The following is a 23,915-nucleotide window of genomic DNA, read 5'->3' as shown; positions in this document are numbered from 1 at the left end:
AGGGGAAGGGTAAGAGGGTAGAGAGGGACGCCTGTCTGAAGCACTGTACTTATTTTTAAAATGCATTAAAAGCTAGTGAAAGCTGAAATATATTTAGATACAACATATTTACATTTAAGGCATGGAAATCCGATATAATTTGCTAAATATAACAGGTTTTGTAATAAACTAGTCCACAAGTGTTTAAGGACAGCACTTTATCAACTAAAGCAGGTGCCCTGTTAGAACAACAAACGATCTGTCTACAGGATGGTAAAGGTGTTTTGGTTGGCAGTGTGACCTTAAGTTGATAATTGCCTTTCCAGCCACCATTCCCCTGGTGATGGGACAAACTCCTCCTTGATCCTGAGTAGAAAAAAAAGAGAGAAGGAGATGTGTGGCTTGCCACTTCCTTCAGATATAGATCTCATACAGCTGGTCAGTTTCCACTGCTCAGTAATTAGTGAGATTTGCATCTTCATGCTGAATAGAACCATAGCTCCAGGACACAAAAACTTGCATTGCATCAAATTGGAAGTCATTACTCTTACCTGCAATGCAAATTCCCCTTCCTGTATTACCATTTCAGATTTCTAGAGGGCAGTACAACTATTAACAAACAAAAAGATGGAATGTGCCAGGCTCTGCTGGTAAGGGTGTGCTGGCTGGGCGCACTATGTAGCACTGGAAGGTTTCACGTGTGCTCTTTCCAACCCTTCAAAGGGCTGTTGGGTTGTCCAAGGGGCAGTGTGGTTCCTAGCACCTCAGAGGGTATTGTCTTTTGAGCTCTAACATCCTATGGTGATCAGACTCCTGGTCTTACCGGTAAAGTCACAGATTCTGAATAAATGACCACGTTTTACTTTTTTTTTTTTTAAGTTCAAATAAATTTTTTATTAGGGTAATCAGAATTGTCATTACAAAAAGTAAAATGCAATACAACAGTAGCGATAGGAATAATAAGCTAGGATAACATTATTAAGGTACATCAAAAATAAAAAGCGATGGGGAGAAAGAGGAGAAGGGTAATCAAAAAATAGTAAATGAGGCTTGGGATGCAAGGTGTATACTCGATGAGGCTTTGTTCTTCAGGAGACAGTGCAAATATAAGCTGAAAACTAAGTGTTAAATAAAGAGAGGGAACAAAAGGCAAGTCATGGGGGTTTCAAGACCTCTTGCTGCGATGGGGGAAGGTGAGATGAGCGTTTGGCGCAAACATCCAAGTAAAGGGTAACAGGAAGCCACAACGCATGTCTTTTCGGGGCTAGGGTGATGGGATAAATAAATGCAGTATCTAATCTATGATTAAAACATACATTGAACCACCAAGCTTTAAACGTAATGTCTTTAGAATTCTTCCAGTTAACAGTAATCTGTTGAAACGCAACAGCTAATAGTAAATCAATAATATGAACATTCATTTCAACTTCAGTCCAGGAAGAGGACAGTGAACCGAGGAATATGTCAGTGATAGAGAAGGGGATAGAGGTATGAAAGATAGTATTGATTTGATCCCATACTTTGATCCAGAATGCTTGCGTGTGAGGGCACAGGAAAAGCATGTGGAAGAGCGTGGCATTGGGAGTGGAGCAAGACCAACAAAGGTCTGGAGTTGTAGGGAACCTTTTGTGGAGAAGAGAAGGCGTGTAAAGAAGTCGATTGTAAAGAAAGAAAAGTGTTTGCGTGAGAGAAGCGGCTCTGGAAGACTTGCGAAGCTTGATCCAAATTTTATCCCATAAAGTAGTGGGCCAAGAGACTTCGAGTTCAGATTCCCATTGCGCCTCCACCGCAGTTTTAGGCCGGGGTAATGGAGGGTTGTGGAAGGAGTGATAAATGGAAGATGCTGAGGGGTTTGAGCGTAGTTGAGAGTGTAAAGAGGAAGCCAATGAAGTAGAAGTCGTACTTGGAGGAGAATGAGAAAGGGAATCGTATGCGGACATGACCGCAGTCTTGAGTAATATATATTTGTGGGCAAAGGAGGGTGGAAGAGAAAAATTTTGGCTTAGAATAGGGAACGATGTGAAGACAGAACCAGTGAAAAGTTGGGAAACCCAAATTAAACCACGTTGTCTCCAAGATTTCCAGTAGAAGGGTTTGAATTTGATAAGAATACTGCTGTTATACCAAATCGTAGAAGTGAGAAGATCGGCGAGAGAAGAGGGAGGAGGTGGGGTGATGGCTAAAAGTAGTTTCGCGGTGTGTTTGTGGATTGGAGTGGATATAAATTGGGGTTTGCGAGAATAGGAAAGGTATTCGGCAAAGGAGAAGGGAGATAGAGAAAGGTGCTCAAGGTTAGCCCAAAGAGGAAGAGGTTAGATAGGGTCTTTAAGCCAGATAGCGGCCTGTTTTAGAAGGAAGGCCTTATGATATGCAGGAAAGTTTGGAAAATTAACCCCGCCTTCCGCTTTGGGGAGACGCAGTCTTGATAAGGACATGCGCGATTTTTTTCCAGACCATAAAAAGGAGGATAAGGTGGTGTTGATTTTGGCAAAAAATTTGGCAGGAATGGAAACGGGAATATTCGAAATGGTGTAAAGGACGATTGGGGATAGCATCATCTTAATAGTGTCAAGCCTGCCCCACCAGGAAAGGTATAAGGGATGCCACCTGGAGGTGAGATCGGATAACTTCTGAGTGCATTTAGTAAGACATAAAGAGATAGTATCCGAGACAGAAGGGGTAATATGTAAACCGAGGTATTTTATATGGGATGGGCTCCATTTGAAGTTAGAAGCCGCAAAATCAGGTTTAAAGGTGAATTTGGTGAGGGGTAGAATTTCGCATTTGTCGTTGTTCAATTTATAACCGGAAAGGTGAGAATATACATTAACTTCAGCAAGAAAAGCTGGGATGGAAACTGATGGGTTTGAAATGAAGAGCAAAATGTCATCAGCATAGGCAGCTAACTTGATTTGCGATTGGGATAGAGGGAAACCGTGAATATTTGGATTTTGACGTAATTTAGATAGGAAAGGTTCAAGAGCAAGGTTGAAAAGAAAGGGGGATAAGGGACATCCCTGTCGTACTCCTCTGCCAAGGTTAAAAAAGGAGGAGATTAGACCATTAGCACAGACTGCTGCTCTAGGGTTTGCGTAAAGAAAGGAGATGAGTGAAATAAAATTAGGGCCAAACCCAAACCATTTTAATGCAGAAAACATGAATGACCACTCTACTCTATCAAACGCCTTCTCGGCGTCAAGAGCAATTGCGGCTAGGGAATTACTGAAGCGTGATGATTTGGATAATACATTAAAAAGGAGTCTGGTGTTGTCTGATATGAAGCGTCCTTTAACAAATCCAGATTGCTCAGGACCTAGAAGTTCTGGGAGAAAGGAGTCTAGTCTGATGGCTAAAGATTTGGCATATATCTTATAGTCAATGTTGACCAATGACATCGGCCTATAATTCTTACAGTGTTGAGTGTCCTTCCCCTCTTTTGGTATAATACAAATATAAGCGTCAGAGAAAGTGCCTGAAGAAGCTCCGCTAGTTTTAAAAGACTCCAAAAGATGAAATAATTTGGGTAGGAGAAGGGTAGCAAAGTGTTGATAAAATTCGACAGTGAAACCATCAGGACCAGGGGCTTTGTCTTTCTTGAGAGATTGAAGTGCTGTGCGTAATTCCCGAACGGTAAGGGGAGTTTCAAGAGAGGTGAGGTCAACGGGAAAGTTAGAGGGAGGTTGAATGCTTGTGAAGAAAGTGGAAAGAGAGTGCTCAGATGGTTGCGTGTCAGAAGAGTATAGTGTGGAGTAAAAACGGGAAAATTCCTCTAAAATATCCGCATCTTTGTGTTGCAGAACTAAATTAGCATCAAAAACAGATTCAATATTCAACTTATTTTGTTTAACCTTTAAATAGTTAGCGAGAACTTTCCCCGCCTTATTTTTCCCGCCATAAAATTTCGAGCTGGATTTCAATAAGTACAATGATGCATCATCAGTAGACTGTTTGTTGTAGTTCATTTTCGCGTTAACAAGGGCTGTCAAACTTTCCTGGGTGTGAGAGGTATAAAAGGCATGTTCCAGGGCTTTGATCTGAGATAAAAGATCACTGGTACGTTGACGGGCAAGTTTACGCTTTGTGGCAACATGTCTGAGGATAAAGTCTCTGGCTGCAGCTTTATAAGCGTCCCATATAGTGTGGGTAGCTAAGGTAGGGGTATCATTTATATCAAAAAATTCGGTGGTGAACTCAATAAAGGAGGTCGTGAATTTGGGATCAAGAAGAAGGGTATTATTGAAACGCCACCGTTTGGGACCAATGGTTTTGGGTAGGATGTCAATGTTAATCAGAACCGGGGCATGATCTGAAAACACAATGGGGCCTATTTCAGCTTGGGTGAGGGATTGGGATAAATGGTGAGAGAGAAAAATATAATCAATGCGTGATTGGGATTGATGAACAGGGGAATAGAATGTAAATTCTTTGCTGGTCGGGTTACAGAGTCGCCAGGCGTCTATTAATTTGTGTTGAGAGATGACATGTGTGAAGAGTTTGTGGGATTTATTAGGGACAAAAAAAACTTTGGAGTTTCTGTCTAAGAAGGGATCCAACGGCAAGTTGCAATCACCTGCTAGAATAAAGTTGTCTTCAATGGATTGAGTAATGCGAGAGGAAAACGCATTCCAAAAAGTAGGGTTACCACCTGTGGGGGCATAAACATTAAGCAAGGATAAAGGGACACCCTTAGAGGAAAGTTTGACATGTAACCATCTGCCATCGGGATCAGATTCAGAATGCAATACAGAGTGAGAAAAGGACTTTCGGACTAGCAAAACAACACCATTTCTTTTGCCATCCCCGGGAGCTGAAAAAACCTTTCCCACCCAACCTCTTTGAAGCTTAGCAGCGTCAATATCAGATAAATGAGTTTCTTGAAGAAAGGCTATATCTACATTCAGTTTAGCTAAATGGGAAAGGATCTTTTGTCTCTTGATGGGTGAGTTTAAGCCTTTAACGTTCCAAGAAACAATGCGTACTGACATTAAGAATAATTAGAGAGAGGGAATGCAAGTATGAAATGAAAGAAAGCCTCAGATAAATCAAGAAAGGAGGGGTACGAGAAAAAAGAAAAAGAAAGCCTGAGAAAGAGGAGGACATATAGAAGAGAGTGAAGGAGGATAGTGGAGAAGAGGGGCAGTGGAAGATGAAAAGGAAATCGTGATGAGAGGATAAAAGTCAGCTGAGCAGAAAAGAATATAAGGTAAGAGGAGAAGTAGGCCATAAATTTTGGATAAAGAAGATAATTTGGAGAGAACCATGAAATGTTACACAAGAGTAAAGAGGATGTAGTATAGGGCTGCAAAATAAAACTAGAAAAAGGAAGGAAATGTAGGATAACAATAAGAGAGTGGAGTATTAGGATCAAAAAGAAGAAGAAGAATGATTTGCAAGAGAATGATGTTAGAGGATGAAACAGTAGCCATATAAAAGTCAAGACAAAAACATATAAAACAATAGGAAGCATGTCAACAATGGAAAAAGAAGAAAAAATAGGTCGATACTTACAGGGGATCTTGGGAAGTGGGTACGTTCAGAGGACTGAACACAAAGGGAGAAACGGAGATGAGAGGAGGGGGGGGAAGCCAACCAACGGTAGGTAGGTGGACGGGGCCACAGGACGTCCAACCGGAGAGACGTGACGGAACAAAGGGAGGTGTTCTGCAAAAGGAAAACAATAATATTAGAACCAGGTGAACAACGTATTCCAGATACATAAGGAAAAGGGATCAAGGAAAAGATAAGATTAAACAGTGGAGTAACGGGGACGAACCAACACAGGTAGTGAACATGAAGGGTATGCGATAGCTTAGGAACCTGTGGAGAAAAAAAGAACATAACAATATATTAAGAACTAGGAACCATAAGTTTCAAGGTATTCCAGAAATATCAGCAGCGAGAGTCAAGGTGGAAATGAAGAGGAAGAGCCAGAAAACTCCATGTCAGCTGTGCCACAGGAATTCAGAAAACTGCGAAGTCGGAGAGGATCCTCAAAAGTCATAGTTTTGTTGTTATGTGTGACTTTGAATAAGCAGGGGTGGAAAAGTCCATATCTGGCTCCGATGGAACGCAGTTCCGGTCTCATGTCGAGAAATGCTTTGCGGCGGGAAGCAGTAGCCTTGGCATAGTCTTGGGCGAAGAATAAAGTAGAGTCTGACCATTTGATGTGAGGTATAGCTTTAGCCGCCAATAGAACCTTCAGCAAATCTGTGTATTCAAGAAAATACATAATAACACCTCTAGGCTTTGTCGTAGGAGAGATGGTGGAAGGCGCTCGTCCCAGCCTATGTGCTCGTTGAATATTAAGAGAAGTACCTTCAGGAAGGTGCAGAAGTTTAGGCAGGAAGGATGTAAAGAAGGCAATGGCGTCATTCCCCTCGCAACCTTCCTTCAGGCCGTAGAGGCGCAGATTATTGCGCCTATTTCTGTTTTCAAGGTCCTCCACCTGCTTCTGGAGTGACGAGACCTGCGTTTCCATGTGGGTAACTTTGGTGGTAGCTTCCTGGAAGGATGAGACAGATTTTTCCACCTTGGAGACCCTAGTATCCATTAGGGACCAGTTGTCAGTCAACGTTTGCAATTTGGAGTTTGTCTCCTCCATGAAAGGTCGCAAAGCCCTTATTTCCTCGAGGAGTAATTCTATAGCAATAGCTGATGTAGGCTTTGGGGGAGAGGGCGGATTTTGTTTCAGTCTCTTGATGGTATTTTTCGACCCTGGTTGCGGGGGTGCATCCATGGTAAGAGATGGTTCACCTGTGGAGGACTCTGCTGAGGCGTCTAAATTAGCCAATGCAGTGAAAAGCTTTGAATTTTTGATAAAGTTCCTTTTAGGGTTTTTACCAGGGCCCTCCGCCATGATAACACTTGAGATAAAGTTCCAGCAGCAAAGTGCGCAGCAGTGAAGTACAGGCTAGTGAGCGCTGCAACCGTTATGGAGACCTAGCAGTCAGCAGGAGGAGGAGCAAGCGCCAAGTGCAGCAGACAATCGAAGGAGCTAATAAATTATAGCTGTAAAACTGAGGAAAGTGAATTTACTGTAGAGGCGACTCACAACTGAGGAAGCAGGGATCTTAAAATGGCTGCCAAGTCAATGCCAGTGAGAAAGTAAGACTCCGAGGGAGAAAAAACGAAAAAAAACGGTTCCAAGAAAAAAGAATAAAGTCACCTGTGAGGGTTCTGTTGGTTTGTCCTTATTTCCCGTTGAAATGCGGCATTTTCGGTGAAGCGCTGATGTCAGGAGGCTGTCACCGTCTCAGACTCGCTCCTCAGACGAGCGCCGTCTAAGATGACAAGATGGCGGCCGCGGCTGAATGAAAGCCTCGGCCGAAGGAAAACGGGAGTTGCTGAGCGAGGCTGAGGGAGCCTGGAAACGGTAGGCAGGTCAACAAGAAGGCGAGGTGTTCCGACGTCGCTCGATGTGCTGCATTTTCTTCTAGGAGGGGTAGAACCGCCACAAAACTCCGGTTTAGACGGAGCTTCACCCCGGGACCTCCATCCGCATCGGGCGCTAAGCCACGCCCCCACGTTTTACATTTTTAATCTTCTCATCTGGGCCGGGCCTTGCACCGAGTTAGCCTCTTAAAGTCAAGGATTACTTGTAAGCAGTGAAGAGAGCAGAGGATGCAACATAATCTTCAGAAGCACTAATTTGCGGAAGGTTTTAAAAGTCTGAAGCTAAGAAGTGCTGTAACAGAAGACTTTATTCACAAACCGCACTTTGTAGCATGCAAGTAATCCCACAGTAAAATTGCATTTTGTAGCATGTAAGTAATCCCACAGTAGTATTACATTTTGTAGTGCATGAGTAGTACCACAATAGTACTACTCATGTATTACAAAATGCTATTCCCTGTCCTACTTGCGGACATCTTCGCCACTACTATCTTTTCTGTGCAGAGGTTTCCGCCACTGTTCAGTGACTTAATATCAAGGGACATAATATAAAATGCCCAAAATATCAACTCCAAAATATCGAAGTACAGAATATAGAATCCCTATCTACAAACAGGTAAGTACTAACATATTGAATCCAAAATATAGAATGTTAAAATATAGTTAACTAAAATGTCGATTTTTTTAAATGTATTAAAAATAATATAAAATTAATTAAATATAAAAAACAATTAAATAAAACATACTTAAAATAATGTAAAAAAGCTTAAAATGTAAAAATAATAAATGTAATGTAAAAAAAAAGTAGATAATCTGTTGGATAGTGAGAGGGTAAAAATGACTATTCCCACTCCAGTGAGTGCAACAGTAGGGAAAGCATTGGATAGCGTAGGGGTAAAAATTACTATTCCCACTCCAGAGAGTGCAACAGTAGGGAAAGTAATGATTTAATATTAAAATTAAGAGGTGCGCGTGGCGGCAGCAAGATGGCCGCATCTTAAGGAGGCTCTGCTGCACCAGAACAAACCGCATTGTGAGGGGTCTCTCTAGCGGGACAGTTTCTGCCTCAGAGTTTAGACGTTTTCGTTGGAGACTGTCGGGAGCCTGGCGGCGTCTCTCTGACCTCTTGTGGTGATGTGCTGACCTGCTTTCGGCATGCTTTCCGTTCTCCTGACACTCTCGGATGTTGCAGCCGCCTTTTTGTCCGACGCTGTTCAAATCTCCTCAGCATGTCCTGCATTCTAAATGGTATGGACAATTCACTTCTCCCATGCTAGTAAACTGGTCTATTTTTCTCTATTAGCATGGCGGTTGCTATTAATTGAGCACTCTTGTTTATGTGGCTTATTCTTCTGGAATGCTTCTCCACATAATATAAGTCTTTTCAAATGCAGCTACCTTTACCTCAGTTTGCTGCTTTTTATTTTTGTGTCCAAGAAGACTTGTTATTTAAGTTAATATTGCTGCAGCTGCTCTTGTACTAGCAATTTCATATGCGCATTCAAGTCTGCATAGTTATATTGGCATTGAGGTTACACTACTTTAGATGGAATTGAGGCAGGCATGGTATTGGAGCCTACTTACACCTGTATTTTATTGTTATGCAGCGCACTATTCCAACTACACGCTGATCTTTCCAAAACGGCTCTCCTTATTTGCATTTTCCATCTGATTTAACGCTGTTTTTTGAGCACTGGCTAATTAGATACTGTGCTTTTCATCTGATTGGTGGTCTCGCTTGCTCACATCTACAAAATGGATCTTGCGTTCTCCAATAAATCGCATGGAAATACCGGGACTTCCTCTAGGGGTCGGATGGACTCTACAACCTTGGAGCACACTTATCCTGACACAAATAATATGTCCAAAGAAAGGCCATGATTGGACTTAAAAACAACTTACAGCTCACCATCAAACCCGCCGATAAAGGCGGGGGAGTGGTGGTTTTCAATACGGAAGACTACAACATGAAAATGTCGGACCTTCTAGAAGTCAGAGAACATTACCAAAAAGTTTCCTTTACTAAATTAGAAACCTTGGACAAGGATGTCCGGGAGAAAGTCAAGAATGCATTAGAGAAAGGTTGGATTTGTAAAGCAGAACACGATTTTTATATAATAAAGATGCTAGGATACCAGCCATATATGGTCTCTCTAAAATACATAAAAATACAAGAAATCCGCCAATGAGACCTATTGTCAGTTGCATTGGCTCACGCCTTGAACCATTAAGCCAGTACGTTGATACCTTCCTAAAACCCTTGGTATTAAAACAAAAATCATACGTGCGGGATTCAGCACATATGATCTCAATGGTAGAAGGACTGACATATAACCCTAACAATCAAATATTGGTGACCCTCGATATAGAGGCGTTATACACCAACATAACACAAGATAACACCATAGTGGTTGTTGATGAGATCCTGAAAAATGCAGACCATAGAGGTGCAAATAAGGACTTTATCATGCAGTGTATAACCTTGGTACTTAAAAACAATATGTTCCTATTTAAGGAAGAGCTGTTCCTGCAGTGTAAAGGTACCAGCATGGGCGCGACCTGTGCGCCGAGCCTGGCATGTCTATATGTGGCCAAATTTGAGGAGAAGCATGTGTTCAATGAAGCGGCCCCTTTCTTTGAGAACATCTTATTGTTGCGCCGCTTCATTGACGAAATTTTTTTTATTTGGCAAGGAGAAACAGATACCCTGGATGAATTCCTAGAATGGTTGAACCTGGGAGACAGGAACCTCAGGTTTTCAGCTATCTATGATAGAAACTCAGTAAATGTTCTTGATATCACCATAAAAAACAGAGAAGGAAGTTTAGAAGTGGAGTTGTACACAAAACCCACTGATAAGCACACATTATTACATTATAATAGTTACCATCCCCGATCCCAACGGGAATATGTACCATTCGGACAGTTTCTCCGACTTAGGAGGAATTGTTCTAATATGGAAGACTTTCTGAAACATGCGGAAAAACTGAGTGAGAAGTTAAAAGACAGAGGATATCCAAAAAAACTTATAAAGAATTCATGCAAAAGAGCACGATTTTACAATCGGGAAAGCATGATACATTCTGAGCCGAATCCCAAGAAACAACTGAGGAGTGGCTCTAGACTGGTATTTGTCAGTCAATTCTCCAATATCAGCAACAAATTGAAAAATGTCATCCATTCAAGTTGGGACATTTTAAATGATGGAAAACAGGAAAAAATTCCTAAACCGATCTTCGCATTCAGACGCAATGAAAACATTCGTCAGAATTCAGTGCACACATATAGAGAGGGAAATCAGACCAATCAACTGACAATGAATGGTACCAAAGCAGTGGGTAACCATAGATGTAGCAACTGTTCAATTTGTGAGAACTGCATTGACACTAAATCTTTAACCTACAATGATTATACTTTGACTTCTAAAACTTTGAATAATTGTAGAAGCTGTAATTTAGTGTATATAATACTGTGCCCGTGTAAATTGGCATATGTAGGAGAGACAGGAAGAGAAATCAGATTACGCCTACTGGAACATAGATCAGCACTAAAAACAGGCAAAGAAAATGCCCCTATGGTTGAACACTTCGCCAAACTCAATCACAAACACACTGAATTTTCGTGGTTTATAATAGAGAAAATCAAAATGTCCAAAAGAGGAGGCAATGTAGATATAAAGAGAAAGAACAGAGAACAATGGTATATTTCTACCCTAGACACTGTGAATCGTGGTTTGAACACTAAGGAAGACTGGATGAAAATCGTAGCATAGAGCTGTAATAAATAGGAGGGTGAATACACATATTGTATGTACAGAACAAAAAGAAAAAATTCTCTCTCTTATAACAGAGTAATCTTGGCCAAATTCCCTACAATTATTACAACTGATCGGTATAATGTAGAGGACAACGTTATAACTGGTGTCTCGCCTAGAAACATAAAAAATTAAGAAATTCCTGTGAGATAATTTTAGATCTATAACATTAATAAGACTGCTATTATAAGAATCTAACTTGTGTGCGATTAAACATCCTTGTGTATATACCATCACCTGTGAATCTACATCCTCTCCTTTAAACACAAAAAATAAGATTGTCATTTATAATAAAATAAAATAGTAGCAGTCCCATTCATGTCCTCAGAACCTTGAAACATAGAGGTTTTCGTTAGGGTGTAAGAATAATAAGTGCGTAGCTAACAATAAAGTTATTCCTGAGTAAGGAATAATAACAAAAAAAGACCTCCACCCCCTAACTTTCAAGAAAAAAAAGGGTTTACTTGTACTAGGAATCGTGCGCACGAAAACACGTGGACCAGGTAACCACTCAACGGTTTCTGGAACCACGTGTCAGAACGACGTGTTTAAAAAGCGACGTTACACGCTACACGAGTTCTTTCCTGAGAACGAAGTGGTGATCTCACAGACGCCGCAGCAGCAACCCGGGAATACGTACCGGCGAATTGAAATAGGTAAGACGGGAACATGAACCGCCAAACGCAAAAGACGTGAATTTAGATGTGCGACTAAAAGTAACTCTTAATACGTTAATATTAAAGGGGGATACAGCGGATTTAAAATTAGTTTTAACAAAGCGATAAGAGCAGCAATAATGAACCTTTTAGAACCTCCCACCAAAATGACAAAAACGAATACATGTTTTTTTATACAGCCACGAGCTCTTACTACCCGGGTGCGCCAAAGAAACTAGCTAAAAGAGACCATTGATTTTTAAACAGGTAAGCATCCAGAATAATATAGAACTCTAGTTGTGTACTTTGAATAAGGATAATATTCCTAAAACTATATATGTATACTTTATAGAACCATCGTCAGAACGCATATCCGTCTGAACGTGGAACACAGAACATAGGAAACCTCGGAGGTAAATATTAGTTATCTTGAGTATCAGTAAACAGCGCCAATGCAATATAAGAGGGTAATAAGAACATTTTATACCAACAGGTTGCTTTATAATAATAGGAACCTGAAGAGAAAACCGAAAAGAAATCAGTGAAAATTAAAATCGGTTCCCTTCCTTTTAAACCGAGGTAACCATGTTAGTACCTTTATATAGGTTGTATTCATCGATTATAAAACGATATTTTATTAACGTAGCGTTTTCCTCTATAAAAGATAGGAACGTGGGAAACCGTACTAGTGAAAACGATCCCAGAACAAAGAACAAATAATACACAGGAATCACCAAGATGCTGTTGCATCGGTCAGTAACCAAGTGTGATATATATATATATGTGGTATGAAAGTTGTGGCAGAATGTTTGATCGGCTGGGTTGTCACTAGCTAGACAGAAAATGAATTGAACAGTGGGTTTTAATATGAAGGGATGTATATGAAAATATTGATTAGAGATTGTATGAATAACAAGGGGCCACAAAGTGAAAAGGTACAATTCTTTCTAGAAATGTGCTAGATATTGAAATAGGTGTGTAAAACTATGTTCTATTGTAATGTGAAGCACAGAAATGTAATGGTAGTATTTGTAAATGATGAGTTATTGTTAGTAGGCATACACCAGAAACTAAAGCTATGTTTTATTTACGTATTAGGTGATACACAGTGTATTGGAGAAAACAAATAGAAACTGTCCTGAAGAAGGGGGCCACTATCAACTAAGGTTCCCGAAACGCATCGACGCATTTAAAAAGTGTCATATTCGGAGTTGCCAACAAACTGTTTTTGGTTATAAGGAAAAATTACTCCTACCATTGTTGTCAAACTAGGGCCCGAAGTGACTAGATTAAGACAGATACTAGCGTCTTTTCCCACCCTTTTCTCCATTTCCACAATAGATGGTTTTAACTTGTCTTACTATATGTTTTTATTCACAAATGCGTAAGAATTCATATGTTTTTTATTGTAATAAATTGTATATTTTCTACTTACACATTGTTTTTTCTTTCTGGTAAGTGTCTCCCAAGCCAACAGACTGAAAGTGGAGTGAATGTTGTAGATTGAGTATGATAAAACTCTGAATCCTGCCTGGATCTGAGAAAATTGGATCTCCCATAGGGAAAAACTCTACAACCAACAACAGTAAACGCCTTAAAAAAGACCCTTCCTCTCCAACTAATGGGCCTATTAGGATAGCGGACCTGCGTCCGTCCGCCACCCCTGAGGTGGGGGGACCGTCCACAGGGGCAGCGGCGGTCCCTCCAGTGCAATTAGGATGTGACCATCACCCTGGCGGTCACATCCTGTATCTTTAACCTTGCGGTGGGTGCTGCTTGAAGCAGCACCCGCCGTAATGTTAAAAATGCATGTAAATGCTGGGGGGTACCATAGGTAACCCCCATGTGCACCCCCCACCCCGACACCCTGGGGGCCCACAACGGGGCCCCAAACACCAAAGACCACATGCTTCTCCACGGCAGAAAAGCCGCCGTGGAAAAGCATGTTGCAATGCAGATCGTAATTTGGCTGGCGGTGTCTTGCAGACAGCGCCACCAAATAGCCCTCCAGACCCCGTGGATCAGCGGCGGACAGACCTGCCGTCCGCCGCTGGTCCCACCGCAATCCTAATCTGGCGGTGGGTGTTTTCTGTGGCAGTGGCGGTGAATCCGCATCCTCCAGGCTGGCGGTAGCTTCCCCTATGTCCCCTCTTCCCATCACATTGGATGACATAATGGATGAATTGTGTCTCTTCCGCCCTTTCATGTCGGACACTACCACTACCCCCCAAAGAATCGAGGAAAAATGGTTCGGCCTTGATATGAGACTTTCGGATGTTGAACAAAAGGTGAGCGACACACAGGAAGTTACAGCCAAAGTCGAGACTCTTACCAAGGAAGTTCACCAACTTAAAAAATCTGCTGAAGATTTAGAAAATAGCAATCAGCGTAATAATCTTCGAATTTATGGCATTCCGGAAGGTTCTGAAGGTTCGGACATGATTACCTTTTTGAAAACTCAGGTTTTGCAGGTTGTTGGTCTATCAAAATCAGTTGATTGTAATATCCAAAGAGCGCTTAGACTAGAGCCTCAAAATACATCTTCTGACACTAAACCAAGAGGTATCATCGCCTACTTTCTGTTATACTCTGATCTTATGGAAATCCTAATGGCTGCCAAACAACGCAAACAAATGTACTGGTCAGATCAAAAACCAAACCAAGATCCAAACCAACCGCCACCAGACACAAAGAATTTCTGGATCTCAGGCCAGCATTAAAATCCATGAACGCCCGCTATGGCCTTATACATCCCTGTTTCTTTAAAGTGACCTACAAAGACAGAACTTTTTCATTTGAGGATCCTGCGGATCTCCGGAAGTTCATTCACTCACATCGAGAGGAGCACATGGAACTTGGCAAACATTGATTGTTCATTATGTCTTTTACTTTAATCCCTAGGTTATGCATTTGGTGTTTGTAATTGTTAATTTTTTCTTCCTTGTGCTGTGTTTGAAGATCCCCGCATTTACCATCCATCTTTTTGTTTGACGTTTCCGGTTCACTTGTTCCTTTATCTCTGATAAGATTCCGTTCATTCTTGTCTCAATTACTATATTTTTATTTCATCTTTTGAATATTTTAACCCTTCCTTTTCATCCGTTATTGAATTGCGATATTTGTTTCTTGGTGCCGCTCCCCAGTATTGTGGCTGTCTTTGTTTTTTTGCCGTCCCCCCCTCCCTCAATAATGTTTCTTGTTCTTTTCTGTTTCACTACCGTGACTAAAGCCTCTCGGCTTTCTGTCATCTCCTCTTCTTTATCTCTTTCTACACACTTTCTTCCCACCTCTCTACTGTTTCTCTGGCAACATTATTCTTTTTTTGACTTTTCTCTAATTCTCCTTTTTATTTCATCTCAACCCTTTGACTCATATGATCTGTTCTGGTTCTTTTTTCAGTGGTGGTTACATGGACCGTTTTCTTCTCCATTCGCCTTTCTTTGTACTTATTACTTTTTCAATAATTCTTTAACCTTTTCCTCTTTTCTCCTGCTCTTCTCTGACTGTTCTATATTTTTTCGCCTACTCTCGTTCTATTTCAGGAATGATGGGTCTTCGAATTATTTCTTGGAATATTAAAGCTATTCAAAATCCTAATAAAAAGCAATGTGTTTTGTCTCATTTAGCAAGATTGAAATGTTAAGTGGCTTTACTGCAAGAAACGCATCTTACTTTACAAGATCTCTCTTCATTGCGTACAAAATGGGTAGGAGAACACTTTTGCTCTCCAGCTGTTAACAACAAAAATGGTGTTGTAATTTTGTTCCATAAATCATTGACCGTCCAGTTACAAAATGAGTTTCATGACACTAATGGTAGAGGGTTGTTTTTAGATAGTATTGTTAACAATGTACAACTTTCTTTTTGTAATGTGTATGGCCCTAATGGTAATGATTCAACCTTTTGGAATGATTTCTCATCACTTCTTTCCTCCCATGCAACTGAAGATTTAATTGTGGGTGGCGATTGTAACAAGCTCATGGACCCCTGTTTAGACCGAAAATCACAAACCAAGTATGTCCCCAATAGGATGCAAAAATCCTTTCACAAAACAATCTCTTCCAGAGGCCTCATAGATTCCTGGAGAATATCCCACCCTGATTCACTTGAATTTTCCTTTTTTTCTACAGTGCATGCATCACACTCTCGTATTGATTATATTTTCCTCACTCAATATGCCTTCCAATTTATGACTAACTCAGAAATAGGCTCTACCCTTATTTCGGACAACGCCCCCATCAATCTTGATATGGATTACCCCTCATCTACTCCTTCTTCTCACCGTTGGCGCTTTAATAAATCTCTCCTTTTAGATTCCCAGTTTATTGATCATTTAAGCTTTTCATGGACACATTTTTTCGTAATAACCTTAACTCCACCTCCGATTTTAATTTTATTTAAGATGCCTTCAAGGCGGCCGCTAGAGGTTGTATTATTGAGTTTGTATCCCGAAAGAAGAAAAAGGCCCTCTCACAGTCATCTCAAATCCTTAAACAAATTAAAGAACTTGAACACCTTTACTTTACCACTAATTCCTCTGACACACTGTCTTATCTTATTAAAGCCAAAATTCAACTCAACAAACATTTCTGGGATTCTGCTTCCAATAACTTTCTCAAATTTAATTCTAAAATGTATGGTGGGCGCAACAAAGCAGGCAAATCACTTGCGCATCATCTTAAAATTAAAATGCAAAAATCTAAACTTGCTGCCATCACAGACTCTCAGGGATTTTGGCAGTCCACTGATGCCAAAATCCTTGACTGCTTTGCCAAATCTAATCTTCCCTCTACATTCCAGAATCCAGTGCACAACTTGACTCTTTCTTTCAGTCTATCCCCAAATCCCTTGACAATCCTGTGGATGTCTCATCCCTGGACATTCCTATCTCGGAAAAGGAAATACTTAATGCTATTACTCTTCTGCCCAAGGACAATACTCCCGGTCCAGATGGCTTCACTGTGCGTTTTTTCCTCCACTTTAAGAATGTTTTAATACCACATTTACTTTCCTTGATCAACCATTTTCTTGCTTAAGGTGTATCTAGGGGAGCCTTCACACAGGCAATTCTTTGCATAATTCCTAAAAAAGATAAAGATCCGGCCCATCTACCTAATCAATACAGCTTGTAAAATCTATGCCAAAATTCTAGCCATTTGTATTAATAAAGTCATCCCTGACCTTGTCAATATTTATCAGTCTGGATTTGTCAAAGGTAGATCTATTACTACCAACTCGAGAACTCTCCTTAACATTATACACCTCGCTTCAAAGATGGATTCCCGTATCGCAGCCATCACATTAGATTCTGAAAAAGCCTTCGATAAGGTCAATTGGGATTTTATGTTTGGAGCGTTGAGATGGCATGGTTTTGATCCCCCCATTATTCGCTATATTCAACTACTGTACTCTGATCCTTCTACTTCTATGTGGGCAATGGTGCACAATCAAAATATTTTTCCCTTCATAGAGGAACCAGACAAGGTTGTCACTCTCTCCCCTTCTTTTCATCCTTGCATTAGAACCTTTCTTAGAAAAAATACGGTTCTCTTCATCCTATACTGGCTTCACATATAAGAATATTCAGATTAAGTTCAATGCCTACGCAGATGATATTTTACTTTATATTTCTAATCCGGCCACTTCTCTTCCTGCACTTTTCTCTTTATCACACGATTATTCCTTAGTTTCTGTATATAAATTGAATATAGACAAATCTGGACTTTTACCTCTAAACAAATTTTGCCTATCCCATGTGTTCCATGGATCTGGATTTGAATGGAAGCCCAGAAATATTAAATGTCTAGGTATTCTTTACACCAATACTATTAGAGAAAAAGTCTCCTCCCTCATAGATGGTTGGTCTCCCCTTTTCCTACCTTAGTGGGGAAGGCTAGAATCCGTTAAAATGATGCTACTCCCTATTTTCAATTTTTATCTTTTGATGCTTCCCATCTCTCTCCCACATTTTTTTTTCAAAACCATTAATTGCCTCCTAACAAAATTCTTATGGAATAATTGCAAAGCTAGGATTTCTCTTTCTCGCCTCCAACAGCCCAAATATTTAGGTGGGGTCAATTTTCCTAATATTTCTTCTTTTCAATGGAGAAATGTGGCTCACTGGTTAGAGCGGCAGACTCTGAAGCAGAGATCAGGCCCGGGACCAGGGTTCAAGTCCCGACACGGCAGGGTCTTGGGCTCAATGTCCGCAGACTCGATAATTCTCGTCTCGGCGCCTACTCTAATCATGGGTCCCACGTTGCAACTCTGGGCAATAGCTTGCTTAATCTCAACAACGGCCCCTACAACACTGGGATGCCTGGCTTCACCTTGGGGGTGCCCGGAAGGGGCATCTCACAGGGATAGTTCGACAGCGTCATACAGCCCCGGGACAGCCCGTTGGGGCAGCTGTGCGCTTTGCAAAATACACTACAGTTACGTTTACATTTACATTTCATTCAATCAATCAAATAATTTGTAAAGCGCACTACTTATCGACAAGGGTTTCAAGGCGCTCAGGGTGGGGAGAGGGGGAGGGTGCTGATGCTACTGGTCAAACTGCCAGGTCTTGAGCAGTCTCCTGAAGGTTAGAAGGTCTTCGGTTTATCGTAGGTTGAGGGGGAGGGTGTTCCAGGTCTTGGCGGCACGGTGGAAGAAGGATCTGCCTCCGGCTGTGGTTCTGCGGATGCGTGGGACGGTGGCCAGGGAGAGGTCTGCGGAACGGAGATTCCTGTTGGGTACGTAGAATGAGAGTCGACTGTTGAGATAGGCTGGGCCGGTCTTGTGGAGTGCCTTGTGTGCCTGGATCAGGAGCTTGAAGAAGATTCTTTTGTCGACGGGGAGCCAGTGCAGGTTCCTCAGGTGGGGGGTGATGTGGTCGCGACGCGGGACGTCGGATCAGGTGTGCAGAGGGATTCTGGATTCTTTATAGTCTGTTGATGAGCTTGATTGGGGCACCGGCGTAGAGGGCGTTTCCGTAGTTGAGTCTGTTGCTGACTAGGGCCTGGGCGACTGTTTTCCTTGTGTCTGTTGAGATCCATCTGTAAATCTTGCGGAGCATACAGAGGGTGTTGAAGCAGGTTGAGGAAACAGCGTTGACTTGTTTGGTCATGGTGAGTTTCGAGTCAAGGATGATTCCCAGGTTGCGTGCATGGTTGGTAGGTGTGGTGGGTGTCCCCAGCGCTGCGGGCCACCAGGAGTCGTCCCATGCTGAGGGGTTGGGCCCGAGGATGAGGATCTCCGTCTTGTCTGTGTTCAGCTTAAGGCGGCTATCCTCAGGCTTTCACTCAGCCTTTACTTTAAAACAAATTTGGCCTTTCCAACAGATTCTTCTTCTCCTCCCTTAACAGCCTGGAGCTCACTAGAACTTGCACAACTCGCTCCTTTTACTTTCCTTACAGCTACTCATTTATCTCAACCTCCGACGAGATTTCTTTCCCCTACATTTAAACACTACAAAGCACTAGCTCTTTCATTGTTTCGCTCTTTTCTCTCACAATTTGATCTTCTCTCTCTTACTCCGATCTGGCACAATAAGTTCCTAAAGATTAATAACAGAGTGCTTTTCTGGAAAGAATGGATTGATAAAGGTATCATCATATATAAGCACTTACTTAAGGATAATTCCCTGAGAACTTTCCTAGACATTCGCAACACTTTCATCTCTCTAATGCACACGCTTCACAATTTCCCCTACTTAAACAAGCTCTTACCTGTATTATTTCTCAGAGTAGTTCCCTCACCACCACCGCCCCAGCTCTCTTATCTCCACCAGACATTTCTATTCCTTTCAGAGCTGCGGTTATCTATAAACTACTTTCCCATCCCACCACTGATAGGCTCAAATCCAAACTCAAGCTTTTATGGGAAAAAGACCTAACTCAAGAATTTTCCCTACAGGTTTGGGACACTATTTGGTCCAAAATTCACACATTTTCTCGGTCCGCCAGGACCACACAGACTTTTATTTTTTTTTACAATAGACTTTTTTTTACTCCTTCTGATTTACACAGATTCAAGTTACTTGATTCCATAAGATGTTGATCCTGCTCACATGACAATAGCAATTTTATACACATGTTTTTTCAATGTACGTCGGTTAAGTCCCTTTGGTCTCGCATCTGGTTAAAACTAAACAATATTTTATCCACTGATTATCCCTTTGAGATGGTGCACATTTTCTTGGGTGGTTCTTCACCTATATGGAATGTTCATTGCAATGTACCTAAATAATAGATCTTTTAGGTTTAAAGTATTTTATTAAGGCATAAAAAAACACGGGGAGGGGAGCAGGAGGTCAGGCAAACATACAATACAAGAAGCAAAACGTTGCAGCGAGTCAGAAGAAGAAGAGGGAGGCAGGGTGCCCCAGAGGGTAATAAGGCAAAAAAACATAAGGCAGTAAGGCACTGTAAACAGCCCCCCGTAGGCCCCCACTCCCTAGGCAAGGCCAAGCCAGAATAGCACTCTGCGACACAGCAAAAGAGAAGCATACCGTACCACCAGCCCCTCGACCCCGGAAAAGAAGAAGAAAGAAAAGCAAGGAGGAAAGAAAAGAAAATAACACCCCAACATCCCCGTCCGAAAGCAGCATTGGAAGCATATAACCCCACTTCCCACCCCCAGCCCCCGGTCCCCAATCCGTACAATCACTCCGCCGCCGGCGCCGGCGGTGTCAGCCTAAGGAGGCGCAAGTACCGTGGGCACGTTAGCTCGCGAAATTCCGTGGACAGCAGTGCCAAAAAGGGATGCCAGAGCTCCTCAAACTGGTCAACATTCCCAGCCACCGTTAGCGATATCTTCTCCATACCCAGTACCTGCCAGAGCCTATGCAACCAACCAGTGATAGAGGGGGCAGTGGGGGTGCGCCAAAGGACAAGTATGTTCTGAACGGCTGAGCCTAGCGCAATCGCGATCTGCCTGCCCCTGCGGGATTTCAGCGGGTACATCAAATCATTGGGGAGGCCAAGCAAGACATACGCGGGGAAGCGCGGGAGCTCAATCTCAAAATGCCTATCCACCTCATCTAAGACTTCCTTCCAGTAGGCCGACAGCACCGGGCACTCCCAGAGAATGTGCGTGAGGGTGCCCTCCTGTCCGCAGCCGCGCCAACAACCCTTATCGCCTAGTTTGCGCATCTCGTAGAGCCGCTCCGGGGTGTAGTACCAATAGGTGGACACTTTAGTGAAGGTTTCCGTCAGCCCAGTGTGGTATGCAGAGTGCCTCGCCCGATACGCAATCTTGTCCCAATCTTTGTGGCTCAGGGTCCTGCCCAGTTCCCTGTGCCAGCGCTCCCTCCCCGGGTTATGGTAGTGAAACGGCGGGGGTTGGAGAAATTTATACAAATCAGTGATGAGTTTGGCATCCGAGGCCCGGGTCACCAACCATCGCTCATAGGGCGTAATTGTACGGGCGGCGACGTCACGCACCGAGGGTTGAAGAGCCCAGTGGCGAACTTGCATGTAACGCAGTCTATCCCCCTCCGTCAGGCCAAACTCCTGTCGGAGCTGCTGGAAGGGGAGCACGCCCTCCGGCCCGTAGATCTGGAAAAGCGCTCTACATCCTGCACTCACCCAGTGGGAAAAGGCCCCCGGCTCCAGGCCCGGAGTGAAGTCCGGGTTGTCAGCAATGGGAGAGAACGGCGACGGAAAAGTGGTGAGCTCCCGTAGCTCACACACCGCGTCCCACACTCTTAGCGGGACCCGGGTGATAAAGGAGGCGTAGAGATTAGGCGGGCGGTGAACGCGCCGTAGGAACGGGACCTCCTGGAGGGTACGGCCCGCCACTGCCTGGTCCTGAAAGAGCCAGTGTTTGTCCGACTCCCACCGGCTCCACTCCACCAGGTACCGGAGCTGTGCCGCCTGAAAGTACTTCCGGAGGTCCGGGACCCCGAGACCTCCCGCCTCCGGGGCAAGCATGGAGAGGACCCGCTTCATCCGAGGCTTACGGCCTTGCCACACAAAGCGGGAGATGTCTGCCTGCGCCTGCCGTATCCAGCCCACGGGGGGCTGAAGAGGTAGAGCGCGGAAAAGATACAGGATCTGGGGCAGTATCGTCATCTTCACCGCCGCAATACGGCCCAGCCACGAGAGTAGGCCCTTGTTCCATCGGCCGAGTTCCTCCTTTATCTTTTTGCCTAGAGAGGAGTAGTTAGCTGCGACCATGGCAGGCAGGGTGGGAGCAAGCAAAATGCCCAAGTAAGGCACCGTAGAGGAGGACCACTGCAAAGGGAAAAGACTTTGAAGGTCCCGTCTGGTGTCGGCAGAGAGCGACACATCCAGTGCAGCCGACTTAGTCATGTTCATTTTAAAGCCCGCAACGCGGGCAAAAGCGTCCAGCTCCTGGACACAGGCAGGGAGCGACCGCCTGGGGTCATCCAGGGTCAACAAGACATCGTCCGCGTATAGGCTGACAGCGTGTGTGTATTGCCCCATCTTCACCCCAATGGCGTCCGGGTTGTCGCGGATCCTCTGCGCAAACGGCTCCATATAAAGGGCGAAGAGGAGCGGCGAGAGAGGGCAACCCTGTCTCGTGCCGCGCTCAATGGTGAAGCTGCTGGAGCTGTGTCCATTGACACGCACTGACGCCGACGGTCTCCTATAGCAGTTAAAGACCATAGTGCGGAACTTCTCGCCGATCCCTAGTTTCCCAAGGACCAGCTCGAGGTATGGCCAATGAACCCTATCAAAGGCCTTCTCCGCGTCGACCGATAGCAGCATCCGCTCCCCCGGGACGCGTGAGGCCTTTTCCAGGACGTGCGTCACTCTCTTCGTGTTGTCGACCGTCTGCCTACCGGGTACAAAACCGGCTTGATCTGCCTCCACCAAACCTGGTAAGTGTAGACCCAGTCTGGCCGCCAAGATTCCGGTGTAAAGCTTGAGGTCCACATTTAGGAGCGAAATGGGCCGGTACGAGCCGCACAAGGTCCGGTCCTTCCCCGGCTTGGGGATAACCGACACAGTCGCCGAGAGGAGGTCCGGTGGGATGGCGCCCGGCTCGGAGAAGGAGTTGAACAAGCGAGCCAGGAGAGGAGCGACAGTGGGACAGAAGGTCTTGTAGAACAAGGCCGTGTAGCCATCCGGGCCCGGGGCTTTGCCATGCTTCAGCCGTGCGATCGCGGAGATGACCTCCTCCACGTGAATGTCCCTCTCCAGGTGGTCCGCCTGGGAGGGGTCCAAGACCGGGAGGGTCACGGAATCCAGATAGGCCTCAGCCTCTCCTGGTGGGGAAGATTCTGAAGCGTATAGTGCCTCGTAAAAGGATCGAAAGGTATCTGCCACCTCCGCGTCACCGGAAACCGGGATCCCGTCCACTCCCACCAGCTCCTTCACCACATTGCGTTGCTGCGCAACCCTAAGCCTATGGGCCAGGAGCTTACCGCACCTGTCTCCGCCGGTGTAAAAGGCGTGTTTCAGGCGCAGCGCTGCGTACTCCGCTCGATCTAGATCCAACGCAGAGAGGAGTTTTCGTGCCGCCTTCAGTTGCTTCCAAACCCGAGGTGCCCCCGTCCGGCGGTGGACCTGCTCAAGCTCCCTAACCTGCGCCGTCAGTTCTTCCCTCTTGCGCTGGCGTTCCTTATTTTCAGCCGAGGAAATGGAGATAAATTCTCCCCTGACGACTGTTTTCAAAGCCGCCCACTGTGTAGCCAGGGACGTGTCAGAGTTGTTATTGTGGGTCAGGTAGTCCTGGATGACCTCCTCCACTCGCTTCACCACCGATTTCTTATGGAGAAGCGTGTCCCGAAGCCGCCACATCCCTCTCGAGGGGGGGGGCGCCGGCCACGCAAAAACTCCGGAGACCGGCGCATGATCGGACAGAGACAAGACCCCGATGTCCGCCGCCGTGGCGGCCGAGCGAAGCGGGCCGCTCACCAAAAGATAATCCAACCGCGAATAAGTGCGGTGTGCGTGGGAAAAGTAGGAGTAGTCCCTATCGGTGGGATGCATGGTGCGCCAGAGGTCATGCAGGTCCATCTCTGCAATCTGGTCCCGCACCGCTTTAGAAAGCTCCCCTGTCTGCGGAAAACGCTGGGCAGACCTATCTAGAGTGGAGTCGAAGACCATATTCAGGTCTCC

At 44.1% G+C, this 23,915-nt stretch overlaps 1 protein-coding gene across 1 annotated transcript in view; it reads right to left on the bottom strand.

Annotated features, from left to right (window-relative positions):
• The window catches only part of LOC147726190 (uncharacterized), a 606,971-nt gene that overhangs the window by 357,774 nt on the left and 225,282 nt on the right, over positions 1–23,915 (bottom strand). Inside the window, exon 5 of the mRNA XM_086960284.1 lies at positions 5,488–5,640. Within this exon, the coding sequence (XP_086816410.1) occupies positions 5,488–5,640 (153 nt within the window). The remainder of the gene's footprint in view (positions 1–5,487; positions 5,641–23,915) is intronic.

The sequence above is a fragment of the Lissotriton vulgaris genome, chromosome 3_1, assembly GCF_964263255.1.
Source record: "Lissotriton vulgaris chromosome 3_1, aLisVul1.2, whole genome shotgun sequence".
Classification (NCBI taxonomy): Eukaryota; Metazoa; Chordata; class Amphibia; order Caudata; family Salamandridae; genus Lissotriton; species Lissotriton vulgaris.
Note: the sequence above shows the minus strand (reverse complement) of the source record. Positions and strands in the feature narration are given on the sequence as shown.